The sequence below is a fragment of the Cydia strobilella genome, chromosome 7 (genome assembly GCF_947568885.1).
Source record: "Cydia strobilella chromosome 7, ilCydStro3.1, whole genome shotgun sequence".
Classification (NCBI taxonomy): Eukaryota; Metazoa; Arthropoda; class Insecta; order Lepidoptera; family Tortricidae; genus Cydia; species Cydia strobilella.
The window spans coordinates 2,496,734-2,514,586 of NC_086047.1; the positions used below are offsets into that span (position 1 = coordinate 2,496,734).

The window sequence follows — 17,853 nt, forward strand, 5'->3', positions numbered from 1 at the left end:
TTTATGTGGTTATTAAATGCATATTTATAAAGCAGCTGTTTTGGGGACCTTTTATGTGCCAAATTAAAAACCTAAGCACCGTCAAACGTGGCAACTTTACTTTCTGTGGTAACTTTACCGTATGGTATTACGTTATAATTAATTCGACCGTATGGTATTACGTTATAATTAATGGAAATCTGTACACCACATTTCATTAGGTTCAATATACTAACCCTGCCGTGTCTATACATTTTTGAAACGGCGGTTTACATTAAAAACAACATGGATCAATTTTCAATGTTTAAAAGTGCTCGCAGATGCGAAAAAATTTACATCCAATCCGTGAACTCGGCTTTGCTTGCTAAAAGTATCTTTGGGATGGCACCCAAAATATACAATAAGTTGCCAAAACATATTATTGCAATAGATAATGTAACTGAACATTACATTACATGCAGTCCGGAGCCTGAATGTGCGGAATTCCTCCGCACATTTGGGACCCGGAATGCAAACCCTAGGCTTCCTTTCACACCATTACTCCTACTCCACTCCAAGAGGAGACAACCTCTTTAAAAAACCCCAATCTAAGGTCGAACAATCGTGCCGAGAGATGCGTGGCTGAGGGGGAGCTCAGCCGCTAACGATGACCCTCGATACCGGGCAACCTCGAGGTGTATTTTGCCTTGTTCCAGCAAGCGGGGCTCTGCTGGCAACCGACACTTTTTTCCCTAGCTTCTCGTGGGATTTGTATGGAGAATAACAATAAAAAATCTGAAGGTACCCTGGAAGACCTATGCCAGGAACTAATGCCCCTGATGGTAGGCGCGGAAAACTCTGCCCAAACATCGGAGCAAGCCATGGAGGGAGTGGAGAGCGCCGACACGGTTGAAAGGAGCGATACCCATCGCCCAAGCAACCTAACGGAGGCTCCCAACCCTGAGACACGCAAGTCCGTCAAGAAATTGACGGGCTCAGCGAAGGGCCGCTATAAAGCTCTTAGAGGACTAGGAGTTGCGCATGAGGAGGCGCTACAACTGTCCGCAAAGGGTTTCGCGGAGCTTAAAAAAATGGGGTACAAGTTCGGGTCCACACATTCCAGGCCCGAGCCAAAATCGGCCAAACGGCCGCGCTCGGAGGAAAAATCACCACAGGGTAACATGTGCAAGAACCCAAGGGTGACTGTGACTCCCCCAACCCAACCCCAACCCTCACAACCCTACAACGAGGTCCTCAGCCAAGTCCGAGTTGGAATCAAGGACTCCAAGCCGATGAGTGTCGCGCAACTGGAGTCCCTCTGCAATACCATCTTGCAAAAGATTGCGACCCTGGAGATGGACGAGGGACCAAAGTTCAAGGGTTACTCATACAAGCCAGGCTGGTTACTCATCACCTGTAGTGACCAAAGGTCAAAAGCCTGGCTTGAACTAATAACACCATCCCTAAAACCATGGCCGGAAGCCAATCTCGGGGTTATCCCTGAAAATGAGCTTCCCAAGCCTAATATAGGGATGGTGTTCATCCCAGAGATAGACGACTCCAAGGTAAAGCAGTCGCTATCTCTGCTCTATGCACAGAACCAGGGGCTGTACACAGAGCACTGGAAGATTCTCCACACCAAAGTCGAGAAGAGTGGGGCTATGGTAACCCTATCTCTGGACGACATGTCGGTGGAGAATCTACAAAAAAAGGGCCTAAAGGCAAACTTAGGTTTCGTGGAGGTCCAGTTTCGGCTAAAGGGCCAACCAAAAACCCAACAGACCGAAACTCAACCTTCCCTAGACACACCACCGCAGGATGCAAACCCTAACCCACCCAACACCTTATCCCAAACGCCTGCCCGAAAGGTGCCTTCAGGTCCAAAACGGGCGGCTCCTTCGACACCCAATCCCAAACCAGGATCATCGGGCGCGCAGCGGTTTCTCGCCAACCGGGGAGGCCATAGGGGCAACAACCGCCCAAGGGGTAAAGGGGACAGAGGAGGCTACCAAGGGCGCACCAGTGCCCACCGCGGTGGCAAATAAACACGACGCATTCGGGGGTAGGGGGGTGATGTTCCTTCAGGCCAATCTCCACCACGCCATAGCGGCCACAGCGGTCGTTGAAAAGCTTTTTGGCGAAAATGGCCTGGACATCGCTCTCATTCAAGAACCATGGATCAACACCAAGTCCATGGCACCAGGACTGAACAGGGCAGGAAAGGTACTGATCTACGAAAAAGGTGCCAAACCGAGAGCCTGCATCGTATTTCACAAAAATATTAACTTCTTGCCTGTTACAGAACTATGCAGTGAAGACCAAGTAGCTGCCTACGTCGATCTCAAAGGGAGAGGAGCACGCAAGGTAATAGTCTGCTCCGCCTACCTGCCCGGAGAGAAGCAAGATCCCACAGAAGAACTGACTAAAGTGCTAGAGTACGCTCAGGCACAAAAGGCGGAACTTATTGTGGGATGTGACGCCAACGCCCACCACACCATCTGGGGGAGCACTGGAATCAACAAAAGGGGTGAGTTACTATCCCAATTTATCTTTACTAATTGCCTGCACTTGTTGAATAAGGGCAATACGCCCACCTTCGTAACTAGAGCTAGGCAAGAAGTATTAGATATAACCTTCGCTACTGAAAAGGCGGCGAGCTGCCTAGCCGACTGGCGTGTCAGCAGCAAAAATTCAATGTCGGACCATAGACATATTTTGTTCAGGGTAAAAGGCTCTCTAGATAGGGAACCACTTACGCGTAGAAATCCAAAAGAAACGTCTTGGGAAGCCTACAAGGCCGACCTCGAATACCGTCTAAAGGATGTCCCAAAATATGTCAAAACCCCAGATTCTCTCAACTTGGCAGTTAATTTAATATCTGAAGGCATACGTAGGGCCTACGAACAAAGCTGCCCACTGAAAGAGTCAAAAACTACTAACACAACGACGTGGTGGAACAAAAGGCTAGAAAATCTCCGTAGGTCCACACGTCGCATATTCAATCACTCGACCACACCGAATGAGTGGGAAAGGTATGGTAGAGCGCTGACTGAATATAATAAACAAATCAGGAAAGCAAAAAGAAGGTCATGGAGGAAGTTCTGTGAAGAGATTGCCCAAACTCATAAAGGAGCGAGAATTCACAAAATACTCTCCAAGACACCAACCAACTATCTCGGTCTTCTTAAAAGACCAGATGGCACATTTACGAACACAGAAGAGGAAACTCTGGACTTGCTCAGAAGCACCCACTTCCCCGGTTCGTACTCAACCAGTAACACACAACTTTGCGCCCAAAGGAATTCTCGAAACCACAGGGCAAGCAATATCGACTGGAATTTGGCAACTAACATTTTCAGACCAAACAAAATTAGATGGGCATTGGATAAATTTAAACCATTTAAATCGGCAGGAGAAGATGGAGTATTTCCGGCGCTTTTACAGCAAGGACAGGAACTCCTCCTCCCGCATCTGGCCAGAATATTCCGAGCAAGTTTTGCATGGGGAATTATACCAGATGAATGGACTAGGGTCAAGGTACGCTTCATACCAAAAGCAGGGAAAAAGGACTATTCACAACCTAAATCCTTCAGACCTATTAGTCTAACATCGTTCCTACTCAAAACGATGGAAAGAATCATTGATCAACACATTAGAGCGAAATACCTGGTGGATAGACCACTAAGTGTAAACCAACATGCTTACCAAAAGGGGAAATCTACGGAGACTGCCCTACTCGACCTGGTTGACAAGGTGCAGAAAACCCTAGAGGAAAAGCAAACCGCTCTATGTGCGTTCCTTGATGTCGAGGGTGCTTTCGACAATACACCCACAGAGACCATACTCAATGGTATGAATTCAAAGGGAGTAGACGAAACCACCACCAGATGGGTACATAGCATGCTCTCGAACAGAGTAGCCACTCTGACCCTCAATACCATAGAGCATGAATTTTATACCACAAAAGGGTGTCCACAAGGAGGCGTTCTATCCCCACTATTATGGACCCTAGCAGTGGACCAACTTCTTGCAATTATGTCAGGCCATGACTATGACACACAGGGATATGCCGACGACCTGGTAGTCATTGTCAAAGGCCCTTGCCTCCACACGATTTCCAACCTAATGCAAGGAGCTCTAAACACTATATTCAAATGGTGTAGAGAAAATGACTTGTCCATTAATCCGAGCAAGACTGTAATAGTACCATTCACAAGGAAACGAAAGCTGGAAAAGCTTACACAACCAAGACTTAATGGACAAATAATACCGTTCTCAGAAGAGGTCAAGTATCTAGGGGTCACTTTCGACCAAAAGTTAACTTGGAACCCTCACTTGAGAAATATTATACAAAAAGCAAAAATGGCCATGTGGTCATGCTGTCGAATGGTAGGAGCAAGATGGGGCATAAGACCCCAAATTGCTATGTGGTTGTACACAGCGGTAGTGAGGCCCATTATCACCTATGCCTCCGCAGTCTGGTGTAACAAAACCAGCCAAAAGACGGCGATAGATACTCTAAACAGCCTGCAACGCACGGCTTGTTTAACCGCAACAGGCGCCTTCTCCTCGACACCGGGAGCGGCCCTAGACGCACTGCTGGACATTATACCACTCCACCTGCACGTGCAAAAGGAGGCCAAGCAGTGCGTCTACAGAATATGCACGCTAAACAGGCCAAAATGGCGCTCTCAAGCACTAACCAAACTAAAGGCCTGGGTTTTTGCAAATAGAACCCTTAGCATGCCCACTGATGACACGCACACCGAATGTCATTTTACCAAACTGTACACAGTAGAAATCCCTCCTAGAGACAAATGGACCAACGACCAAATGTACGTCGAAGAGGGAAGCCATATTTGGTACACGGATGGTTCCAAGAAAGGCAATGATGTAGGATGTGGGATCTATGGTGAGAGACCTAAGCTCAGAGCTAGCGTCAGCATGGGCACACAGGCATCAATCTTCCAGGCAGAAGTCTTCGCCATCAACAAATGTGCGGAGCTTAACCTGGATAGAAACCTAAGACACCATCATATCTACATCAACTCAGACAGCCAGGCTGCTCTGCTGGCACTAGATTCCCTCGAGTCAAACTCAAAACTAGTCCAGAACTGTAAAACAAACCTAAATGCACTGGCTAACTCCAACAAAGTCATACTTAGATGGGTACCAGGGCACTCCGACATTAACGGAAACGAAGAAGCGGACGAACTTGCTAGAAAGGGCGCAGACACACCCCTGGTCGGCCCAGAACCGTTCTGTGGAATCACAAAACGGGATGCATACTCTCTGCTCAGCAACATAGAAAAAACGAGAGCAATCGATTGGTGGAAGTTCGTCAAAGGACAAGAACACTCGAAAGCTCTAATCAAAGGGTTCAACGGCAAAACTGCTAAGGAGCTTCTAAGGCTCAAAAGATATAAAACCTGCGCAGTGACTAGAATATTGACTGGACACTGTAAGTTGAACAAACACATGTTCCGAATTGGGAAGAAACAGGATGCGACATGCAGGTTCTGCCAGGAATCAGAGGAGACTGCAATGCACATTCTCTGTTCCTGTGGACCACTAATGTCAAAAAGAAGTATCCACTTAGGGCGGCACATACTGCAACCCTATGAGGTACAGAACATTACGGCCCAAAGAATCTGGAATTTTCTGGACTCAACGGGCATTAGTAACGAACTTTAAAGGGCCATCACAATAGATCACTGCTTGGTCGACGTGACACTCACAGGCCCACAACACCCCAACAATAATAAATAAATAATGTAACTGAATTTAAGAAATGCCTGTATAACTTTTTGGTACAAAAAGCATACTATTCGATAATGGAATATTTACTCGACATATTTTGAATTTAAGTTGTTTTAGTTTTAAGTACACTCTTATTTTGTTTGACATTTAACATATTATTTTCGTTTGACATCTGTTATAATTAGTGCATGCTCCATCTCTTATTGATTATATTTGTATGCCGAATGGCAAAACATAGTGAAACATAAATTATTGTATAAGATCTATATTTAACCTATACAAGTAAGTAAATTTTGATTTTGATTTTGTGGTTAATGCCATTAAATACAGGTATTGAGAGCTTTTATGTGGTTATTAAATGCGTATTTATAAAACAGCTGTGTTGGGGAATTTTAATGTGCCAAATTAAAAACCTAAGCACCGTCATACGTGGCAACTTTACTTTCTGTGGTAACTTTACCGTATGGTATTACGTTATAATTAATTCGACTGTGGTTAATGCGATTAATACAGGTATTGAGAGCTTTTATGTGGTTATTAAATGCGTATTTATAAAACAGCTGTGTTGGGGAATTTTTATGTGCCAAATTAAAAACCTAAGCCCCGTCAAAATTAGCAACTTTACCTTCTGTGGTAACTTTACCGTATGGTATTACGTAATAACTAGAGATCAGCTCATATTAAATAATACTTTACATAAACAGTTATACTATACCAAATCTTAATCCAAAATGTGTATTTTTAATCGATGTACTGCATTTTCACATGGAATACCTGTAAGTACATTTAAATTTTGATTGTAGGTATTCTGAGTTTCATAATCCTACATAATTATAACCATGTTTAATTTAAAATTGCCGTTATATTATGCAATACATTAATTGCACTAAAATATTTAACAGTAAGTAGACAGCCTTGCTAATAAATCTATAAAAAATCAAAACTAAGTACGTAATTAACTTAATTATTATTTTTATTAAATTTTACTAGTAGTCGTCCTATAGGTTATATAATTAATAAGTCTAACTGCAGTGCAGTAGACATCATGGAGTTTAATCGTGTAATATTAGGAAGATGAAAAGTCAGATTTCTTTTCAGTAGTTTTCTTGTCCGATGGCAGAAATAGACCCAGGGAGGCACCGGCTGAAACAAATTAAAATAAAACGTTACCACAACTTAGACTTTATACCATTAAAAAAAAACTGTAAGTCCTTATCCAATCTGGAATGGACAATTTAATACCTATAGAGTCTGTTCGGAAAGAGCAGAGTCGTGGAATGTATTGGGTCCCGTACATTCCACGACTCTGCTCTTTTCGCACACTCTATAGGTATTGAATTGTCCATTCCAGATTGAATAAGACGTTAACGTTACAGTTTTTTTTAATTTTAAATGGTATAAAGTTGTGGTACCTAACTTTTTTCCTCCAAAATTAAATTTGAGTAACTATGCACTGAATTATATTGTCGTTTACATATATTATTGTTCCACAATATTAGATATCATAGGAACCCTAGCATTTCGGAAGAAAAAGTTAATTACCTACCTACTTTTGAGGTTCGAAAAATTCTAATCTTAAACATTTGAGCTATAGTTTTTATCGCATACAATAATTACAAAAAATATTTTCGTGTCTTAAATCATCATATTTTAGTAGTAACTTATATACGCTTACCGAATAAGAATACTGCTAAATATAAAAAGAAATTGCTACAATTGTTCATCAGTTGTCCTCCAATGATGTTGAAGAATACAAACGAGATGCCCCGGCCGAACATCATTGATAGGCCAACAACCATGGCTCTGTAAACAAAAGCGTAAGTTTCGTTAACGAATTACCTGATCTATCAAATCACGATTGCACTTTATTTGCTGAAGACATTTCTTTGATAGTACCCCTTAATGATAATTATAATAATGAAGAATATAATAATGACATAAACAATATTATTTATACAAAAACTAAATGGCTTAAATGTAATAATTTGAATGTAAATATTAATAAAACAACTTATGTGCAAAAAACGGGACCTAGTCGAATATGATGGTAAAACTTTAGTAGAGAATAACCAAGTGCCATTTCTTGGAATACTTTTAGATGATAAGTGCATCGAAACAAGTCAGTCACCTCATATACGTAGGAAACAGTTCAACAGCGTAGCTGGTGGTGACGCCCATGCAGACCACATTGCACATCATACCGACGAACGCCACGATGCCCCTGATAAAAGCGACAAACATGTCGAAACAAGTCAGTCACCTCATATACGTAGGAAACAGTTCAACAGCGTAGCTGGTGGTGACGCCCATGCAGACCACATTGCACATCATACCGACGAACGCCACGATGCCCCACTCGATGGGCACGAAGTCGATGATCGCGGCTAGCATGGTCGCGAGCAAGTGGAAGCCGATGTAGGTCCATTTCTAAGAAAAAACTTAGTAAATACCGTCAAATGTGCCTAGAGTGGACCAAGAAAAGTCTGCAATGATTACGATAGCATACGTAGTGCAAGTGTTATTTAGACATCATGATTTCATAGAAATTTGACGTTTAAAATAACACTTACTCTGCGTGTGCTATCAACATCGTTGCAGACTTATCTTGGTCTAACTCTACTTTGCTAAAATTCGAAATTAATTTTATAATATTGTGGTATGTATGTTGATATAATTATATGCCGATTTAAAGTAGAACATTCAGCCTTGATTTGCCGCTCGCCGCGCCGCCGGTCGCGTAAGTCCAATCCGCGATATGCGGCCTAACACTTTTTTGGTTGTGATAGTTTTCACCCTTCTAGCACCCAAAAGAAAGGGATGAGCATAGTTATCCAGGTTCTTACTGACTGACAAGTTGTGTTTGCCAAACTATACCTTGCCGATGTACTTCACGATGGCAACGCTGATGATAGAGACGACAGTGATGGTGCACGCGAAGCCGGTGATGGCGGCGAACGTGAACGGAACAATGGTGTCGTCGCAAACCAAATCCTGCACAATTATTAAAGCCAATTGAATGAACATTAGATAGGTACCGTAAACTGGGCTTACTTTGAATCGTGGGGAATCATTGATGTTTGATTGTAAGAAATAGGGGGCTGATTTGTGAACGCAATCTAAGACTTTTATGATGTAACCTAACCTAACCTTAATAGACATACACGATGTGCTAAAAAACAATTCCTTATAGTTTAGAAATCGATGATGTATGTTTGCCCGCGATTTAAAGTAACTTCAGTTTACCGGAAATTAATATATTTGACTACGATGATGACCTACCCTAACCTATTTCATAAAACTATGCCATCATTGTATGGTCTTAAAGTTGTGTATGTAATAGTGCCGTTTCTCCAAACGTTGGTTTCTGAGAGCAACTACACAAGTCACTTTTAGATTTTCCAGAACACCATACACACACACCACCGCCAAACCACCAGAACAACATTAGATACTCTTCCGGATAAAATTATTTAAAAAAAAACATCTTTAAGGAATCGGGAAAAATGCGTGTAAAAAGCGAAAAATAATGAGATTCCAACAAAAGGAAAATTATTTCAAAATCTGATTCCCAATACTGCTACAAGATGAAAATTAAAGTTTCTCATATTAACTTAAAACAAGTAAATGTACACTTACCGCCTCAGTAAATGTAGTCTCGTTCCCTAAGTAAGTTTGAACGTTAAACATTTGGCAGAAACTCATCCCGGGCTCTCCCAAATTCTTGTAGCTGTTGAATATATACGGCATCCACACAGAGAACGGAGGGCATCTGGAAGTTCAAATTTAAGGGTTACCAGACAAAAAACCAACAATATTATTATATAAAGATTCAAGTGGGTACAAGGAAAAAGTACACAAGATTTTCGGGAGCTTTTTATCAAGAATAAAAGTTTGCTCAACCGATGGGGTTAATTTTATTTTTTATTTTTACTAAGACTGCATCGACCGTCCAGTGGTGCTCTCATTAGGGGAATTGTATTTTCTAATAAACCAGTAGTAGACGGTCGGGGAGGCCGTGTACTACATGGAGGCGATCAGTTGAGAAAGACGCTAGCCCAACTGGACTCGACTGGAAAGAGCTGGAAGTAGCCGCTCAAGATCGTGACAAATGGAGGATTCTTCTGCGAGCCCTATGTCCTCCTATGTCCTATGTCCTATGTATTTTCAATGACATGCTGCAAATCAGCGGAATTCATTGTTATGCTGATGATAGTACGGGTGATGCCTCTTACACCGGCCGCACCAATATCTCTCGGGAAAACGTCATCGAGAGCCGGAACAAACTTGTGTCTGAAATTGAGACTTCCCTAGAAGAAATCTCTGAATGGGGTCGACTAAACTTAGTCCGTTTTAACCCTGCCAAGACACAGGTTTGCGCGTTTACCGCAAAAAAGTTAGAATTTGTCGTATCACCTCGTTTTGAGAGCACTCCCCTGACTGCCGCAGCCAGTATCGGAATCCTCGGCGTCGACATTTCGAGTGAAGTCCAGTTCCGCGGCCATTTAGAGGGTAAGGCCAAATTAGCCTCAAAAAAGCTCGGTGTGCTCAACAGATCGAGACAGTATTTCACGCCGGCCCACCGCCTACAGCTGTATAAAGCGCAGGTTCGCCCACACATGGAATACTGTTCTCATCTATGGGCAGGGGCACCCCAATACCAGCTTCTCCCTCTGGACCGCATCCAGCGAAGAGCGGCTCGAATTGTCGACTGCCAGCGTACTTCGGAACGGCTTGACTCCTTGGCGCTGCGTAAAGATGTGGCCTCGCTCTGCATTTTCTATCGCGTGTATAACGGGGAGTGCTCCGAGGAATTGTTCGGATTAATCCCTGCAGCTTCTTTTCGCCATCGCCCTACGCGAAAACATTACCATCCTCACCACTTAGATGGTTGGCAGTCCTCAACTGTACGTTTCTCTAGAAACTTCCTGCCTCGCACAGCTAAACTGTGGAATGAACTGTCGCCTGCGGTATTTCCGGACCGATATGACCTTCAAACCTTCAAGAAAAGAGCGTATTCCCATCTTAAAGGCCGGCAACGCACTTACAACCCCTCTGGTGTTGCGGGTGTCCATGGGCGGCGGTAATCGCTTTCCATCAGGTGATCCGTCTGCTCGTTTGCCTCCTATTTCATAAAAAAAAAAAAAAAAAAATGTCCCTAATGAGGGATAACAGGAATACATCATCATCATCAATAAACCAATTAGTTTATGTATAGATCAGTATTATTACTATCGTTGTCCTGCTGATTTCCCGTTTGGTTTTTAAGACATAGTTTCATTTTGCTTATTTTTCGCTTTATGAACTAAACGGCAAATGGTGGCCACATTTTGCCGTTTCTCGAACTCACAGCGCTACCGCTTTCTTACAAACATTGTTCGAATCGGGCTGCTAGTTGGAATATGGGGTAGGTGTCTGCTTTTTTAATCTCGGCTCCCGTTCCATAATGGCCATGGATTGTTGGGTCAGGAGGCTAATTCAAACATTTGATATCAACATTATATCTAAATGATGTAATTTAGTTATCATTCGCTCATACTTGTCCGTAATTGTATTGACGCGAGCGAGACGGAGAGGCACGAGGTAGGATTGTGTACTCACATACAATATGTTGGTACGCTAATTCCGAAAATAAGCAGCGTGTTCTTGAGGTGCTTTTTATTAAACAACGGCGTCGTTTGATTCCATATTGATTGGAAAAAGTTAGAGCTCTTCGTTTTGTTTTCATCTTCATTTAGAACAACTTGTTTAACCTGAAAAAAAGTAAATAAATAAAATTTACGTTAAATTGTAGACTATTTAATGTTTGTCGTGTTATCTTTAATCTTTATTGCAGCCAAAAATATTCTTAATGTTATTGAGTTTGATGGTTGAAGGCAAATAAATAGTGGTCTTTGGAGTATTAATTTTGAATAATATTTCACTTTATTTTGCGATATCTCCCCGGGTTAAGTCGAAGATTGATTGACATGTTTTGCTCCAAAACGAAGAGCTTCATCGGGAGCACACGTTGGCGGACCGACACAGTCTTAAAATACGTGACTGACCCATCTTAATATATTTAATATTTACCGAAACATTTATTAGCTAAGCCTGTATGAAATAATGCATGAGCAGAAACAGTTAATTTATTACAGGGTTTTCTTTTAGCCTATCGATATACTCATTATTATTCACAACGACGGGACTTAATCGCGTAAAATAAGTTTTAAATTTAACTCCGACGTTTCGAAGACGGCGTTGTCCCCGTGGTCTCGGAGAAGACTGGCTAAAGTTGACATCAACATCTGCTAGGCGCGCGAGTTTTTCGAACTACGCGCACTTGGTCTTGTTTATTAACTTATTTTACGCGATTAAGTCCCGTCGTTGTGAATAATAATGAGTAAAAATCGTGAAAGTTTAAATCAGTGTATCGATATACTGTTCACGTACTTGCTTTTATAAAATTATATACATACTTACGCTAAATTCATTCTTATCTCGCCCACTGTTCACAGCAAACATCTGCTTCAATATTTCCAGGCCCTTTTCATGCTCGCCTTTTGAAACGTAGAACTTAGGGCTCTCCAACACATAACACTTTAGAAGAAAATAGTCGAGGATACTGAGGAGAGCGATGACCTGATTCAGCAGACGCCATGGCCGGTACAAGAAGTTGAGGAATGGTATGTAGAACGCGAAATTAAGTTGAAGGGTTGGGTATGCTACCGCTGAAACAATAAGTTTTCGTATAAATTGGGGATGGCGAATTTATTTATGATATCACATTGACACCATTTCGAAGTAAAAATATATGAAATAAATAAATAAACTTTTGTAAATTCCTCTTCACGCTTAAACCACTGAACCGATCGACTTGAAATTTAGTATAAATGGAGATAGTTTGAGTCGCAAGAAAGGATAAAAGATAGTTTTTATCCCAAAAATCATCCCTTAAGGGTGTAGGGGGGTGGAAGTTTGTATGGGGAATCAATAACCGCTGAACTTTACTGATTTAGATGAAATATGTTATGATCTACATCTTTGATTTAGTTGCCAATGATAAGTATTTTGTGCGCTCTAAACAATATCTAATATACTGTTCTGTATTTATCTCGTCAAGTGAATTGTACAATTCTTGTGAGAATAAATGATACCAAACGTGACTTAGACGTGACGGATCAGAAGGCGCTTGTTTGTTTATAAAAATGAGATCTTATGCAGAATTTATATCAGACGGTAATCTATTATATATTCCTGGGCCTATATTTAATTTGGAAAAGTTACCAGTTAAGTAAAGGAAGTATTATATTAATTACAGAAAGTGTTAAAACCTACCACAGATAACAGCTTGACTGAACATAATGCCCGTTGTAGCGTAGAGAAGGAACCTCGCTCTGTAGGTCTGCAGCGTGCTCTCTCCGAGCAGAGAAAATATAACGGCGTTCGTGCCGCAGGCACTAAAATGAGAACATACTTGATAGGGTAGTTTCATTTATCAAAATTAAATTATGATAGAGTTAGACCAAGATAAGTCTGCAACGATTTTGATAGCACACGCAGTGCAAGTGTTATTTTAAACGTCAAACTTCTATGCAATTATGACGTATAAATAACACTTGCACTGCGTGTGCTATCAGTATCGTTGCAGACTTATCTTGGTCTAACTCTAGTATGTTATTTGTATAGTTTTTACCATAATAAATACGAATTTTATACTATTTTGTTATAAAAAACATGAGATAAATTTTAAATTTCAAAATTAAAATCGTACTTATACTATCTGTATGTCACGTGATCGAAAAAACCGACCGGCATTTTTTTCTCGTGAGTGACGTCATTATAGCTAAAACAAGTGTTAAATTTGTAACGGGTATGTAACTAAAAAGTGCTAATGTACAGTCGACGTCAAAAATATATTTACAATTGAGTGTTACAAAACTATTTTTACATACGAGTAAGTATATAAGTTTACACAGCGTGACAACGCACATGATAGTTTTATCTTTTCACTTAATGCACCAAAGATATATTTGCAATCTTTCTTCCACAGAAAAATCTCAAATCAAAATACTATATAGGTATATGAAAATATATTAAAAAGCGATGGTAGTGCTACTTACAATATAGCAGAAAACAGTTTAGCTACCATCAGAAATATCCAATGATTAGCAAAACTACACAGGAAGGCAAAAACAGCTGTGCCAATTATAGTAATATGGAGGGTGTAGAGGCGACCTCTGGTGTCGGCGAGGTAGCCCCAGAAGTGGGCACTTGATATTACACCTGTAACAAAACATATACCACTTAAGCCCGGGAAGCACCCCTGAATTTTAATTACATCCCAAGCTAACTAGAACTGGGCCTTGGGACCCATATAGATCTCAATTCATTTGCTGGCAAAGTCAACAGAGACGCATATGTTTAATATTGAATAACGCTCTCATTTCACATTTATGTTTTTCAATAATTACCCAAGATAGGCACGGAGCCGATGATTCCCTTTTCAAACACGCCGAGCTCCAAATCGCATTGGCTCGTTGCTACAATGATGCCAACGCTAAAAACCTCTGCAATGGCGGCCAGCAATGAGTAAATGCTGAGAATCAACAATCTGAAATTGTACTTGCCGAAACCTGTAAAATATAAAGTGTAAGTAGCTACGGACGCGATAGAGAATATAGAGATAGGAACAGGCGGGTCAATGCACGAAATTGTTAATATTTAGCGTCCGCAATTTAGGTATTACCTATTTGTATCATCAACATAACTTAAGAGCTTTGCTCTTGTCGGTGGAGTAATTGCCAATCCTTTCTTTCCTAAGCCAGTCTTTTGATTCTTAAAGTTATGATAGCTTTAATTAAAAAGCTTTCCACTGCCTCTCGTCTCTTCAATTGTGCCTTCCAGGATGTTTAGGAAAAAGTTGTCGTTTCTTATTAGGGGTCCTAACATCTTGCCTCTCTTATTCCTTATGGTATTTAATAAGCTTCGCCTTTCACCTACTATATTCAGGTCGAGGTTTTGAGTATCTGTATCAAACTTACATAAATTATACCTACCTTTACCTTTTCTGTAGTCATCTTGTACTATGCGTATTCTTGCAAATAAAGAAATTCTATTCTATTCTATACTAAGAACGGAGTTGTCGCCAGTCTTCTCCGAGACCACGGGGACCACGCCATCCTCGAAACATCCGAGGTTGGAATAAAAATCTTAATTTTACGCGATTAAGTCCCGTTTTAGTCAATAATAATGACTAAAATTCGTGAAAGTTTAAATCAGTGTTTCATAATTAAGTTATCACATTTATGAAATAATTTCTAATTTAATTTCATAAAAAAATTGCCCTGATAAGGATGCCGTTCTACACCAATGTTAGGTAAAATAAGTAAACATTACGCACCAAGAGCATAATGTTTGAATAGTTTTATCAGAAACAGATGATTCGTTATCAAGTTTACATTGGTACAACCTTGACATTTTATTGTGGCATATTCAGCTTCCTATTTAGATTTGAGTAAGTATTTATGGCGTTACAGTTACATAAACGTTAATCACAGGCCCATAGCAGTATCTATGTTCGACTTGTTGCCTTCCTGTCACACTTACGTACGAATTTACAAGTGCGACAGAGAGACAACACGTCAAACGTAGGCCGACGTGTTGTCTCTCTGTCGCACTTGTAAATTCGTACGTAAGTGTGACAGGAAGGCAACAAGTCGAACATAGATACTGCTGCGTCTTTACTGTTTCACTTTTGACCGAGTGATCGTAGTCATTTTAGAGGGGGCTAGGGGCTTACGCGAAATTGTAGTTTTATTATGACATCTATTTTTCAGTTATGGAGTTATAAATGAACTACATATATAATAAAACTTCTTATAATAAAATTGAAAACTAATCTATTTTAAAATACATCTAAATAAATAAAATAAATAAATACAATAATATCACTTTATTTCAGACAATAGTCCATATAAAAAATTCTAAGGGGCCGTGGCATTGTGCCAAAAGACGTCACTTTTGACACTGACAAATCGGTATCGTACCGCTGTGACATCTTATAAGCATGCATTGAATTGCATTGCTCGAATTGCGGGCTTGATATTGCCGAGGGATCACACAACAAACGACCAAAATTTTAAACAAAAGTACATAATTATATTATTAGTTACAAACGGTTATAAAACCTACGCGATATGGCTATGGCCAACTGCTGCATGTTGACCTTCCTGTAGGACCTTTAGAACAAACGATCTTGCGCTAAAGTCATCCAAAAATTCCCTGCGACTTTGACTAGATCCATAAGCTCCATAGCTCGTGGGTCCATCTTAACTAGTAGTTACCCGGCAGCTTTTTTTGTTTCATCTGCATCTGCAGTTCGCGATCGCCACACAAACATATTCCTGCATAATTGTGTTTTGCAATATTTAAAATCTATGGCAACTCCGGAAAGATTTTGCGAATTCTCAATAATAAACGCTTGATACGCATTCACACTTGAGAAATTTTATAGGGCACACTTACAGTTGGTCAAGCCAAATTGGCAGTAAATAAGAACAAAAAAACTATACTCATCCTTTTCTTTCGGGTGGGTCGGGTGTAAGATAAAGATAGTATGATTCTCTCTATCTATGTTTGAAATAAGACAGTCCTTTGACAAACTATATACCTATATTACAGTATGTCAAAAATTACTAGTGGTCATTTATTTATTTATTTATTCAGGTAAATACAAGTAATATACAACTTAATTACAAAAGTACCGTTAAACCAGTAAGGTTTGTCTCGATAGACCATCCGCTGTTGATTTGATACAATAATAAAATATAACAACAACATAGAAATACAAAACGATGATATTCAAGTACTTATTGTACTGTTTTCTTATGCAGAATTTTAAAGAGTAAGCAGGCGATGAAGCTTCAATTGTGTATCTACCTATTTTTTTTTATCTTGACTGTTAAAGGGTTAAATAATTGCTTGCAATCGTATGTAAATAGTAAAATCATATTTATAGTTACCTGCTAAAACTAAAGCGTCTTCAAACTCGATTTCTTCATTATTCTTCAAGTTTCCTATTGTACTAATTTCTACTTTATCTACATTATTTCCACTAGGATTCTCACTTATGTTATTTTTTGTATTTTGTGACATTTTAAATTAATTATATCTATACATATACAGTAGAATTGCACCACAACTGATCTTTACGGCGTTTACTTCGTCATTAACAAACATGATAATTGAGACGAATACTTTAAAATATCTACTGTTACGTAGGTATAAAAGCAAATAGGAATGGATGTAGTGCTGCTATCAATATATATATATATATAAAAGTTAAACATATCTTTATACCAGCCTCAGCAAAAGGGGTGTTGGAGTTATTTCACTTTTTTTTTATCACTGTGATTAACAAGTAGGTACCTACTTATAAGGTTTTAATGGCAAAAAATAATGATAATATTTATAAACATTGATAACCGCTATAGTAAATACTTTATTGATGTTGTGTTAAACTAAGGGCCTGACACTCTTTGATAGAGAAAGATAGTCTTATTGCGTTTCCTATAAGAGGAAAGAGAAAATAGTGCCATGCTTTGTCCTTATCACCGACCGGGTTTTTTTTTCATGGTCGGGTTATGGCAGCATAGGTAGGAGGCGATGGTGAAATACCGAAATTTATAAGAGTGAAAGAGAAAAAGGATTATGCTGCTATACATTAACCTGTCAATACATGAATAATATGTCTTTCTCTTACCCCTGGTCGCTCGGTTTCATGTCTATAACTACTATACTATGTCTATGTGTTAAACAGATACTACTAACAACCGATACCACATAGTTTAGAAACAAAAGAAAAATCACTGTCTACGGCATCGAAGTCACGAGTCCGGCAAAACTGCAAACCGCTCTTCCAACTGAGCTACTGACACCCGTTGAGAGTATTTCTAACGTGTCCTTCATTAATTTCGTTATACACGGTGGCTAAAAAATAAGTGCATTCCCGTTGCCAGGGAGGTTTTGGGATTATACTGAGCAGCTTTTACTATGGGAGCAACCACGGAACCGCGAAAAAAAATGTATACTCCCATAGAAAATGGACCAGCAAAAATGTATGAAACAGCCAAATTTTATGTCGCGATTTCGGGGTTA

General features: G+C 40.1%; 1 protein-coding gene across 1 annotated transcript; it reads right to left on the bottom strand.

Moving 5' to 3' along the window:
• Nucleotides 1-7,974: 7,974 nt before the first annotated feature.
• LOC134742773 (synaptic vesicle glycoprotein 2A-like) lies at nucleotides 7,975-16,870 on the bottom strand. Its single transcript, XM_063675959.1, has 9 exons — nucleotides 16,719-16,870; nucleotides 14,169-14,330; nucleotides 13,818-13,980; nucleotides 13,033-13,154; nucleotides 12,178-12,425; nucleotides 11,317-11,468; nucleotides 9,355-9,487; nucleotides 8,593-8,709; nucleotides 7,975-8,145 (listed from the first exon to the last, which is right to left on the bottom strand). Exons 1-9 carry the CDS (start codon nucleotides 16,849-16,851, stop codon nucleotides 7,975-7,977), a joined length of 1,401 nt encoding a protein of 466 aa, XP_063532029.1. The 5' UTR covers nucleotides 16,852-16,870.
• Between the last annotated feature and the right edge of the window lie 983 nt (nucleotides 16,871-17,853).

What these genes read in the sequence shown, in the direction of transcription:
- LOC134742773 (XM_063675959.1), bottom strand. Translation starts at nt 16,851, where the DNA reads ATGTCACAAAATACAAAAAATAACATAAGTGAGAATCCTAGTGGAAAT. An exon ending in CAGTCAAGCTGTTATCTGTG is followed by an intron (nt 12,426 to 13,032) that starts GTAGGTTTTAAC and finishes TTATTGTTTCAG; the next exon opens with CGGTAGCATACCCAACCCTT. An exon ending in AGACTACATTTACTGAGGCG is followed by an intron (nt 8,710 to 9,354) that starts GTAAGTGTACAT and finishes ATAATTGTGCAG; the next exon opens with GATTTGGTTTGCGACGACAC.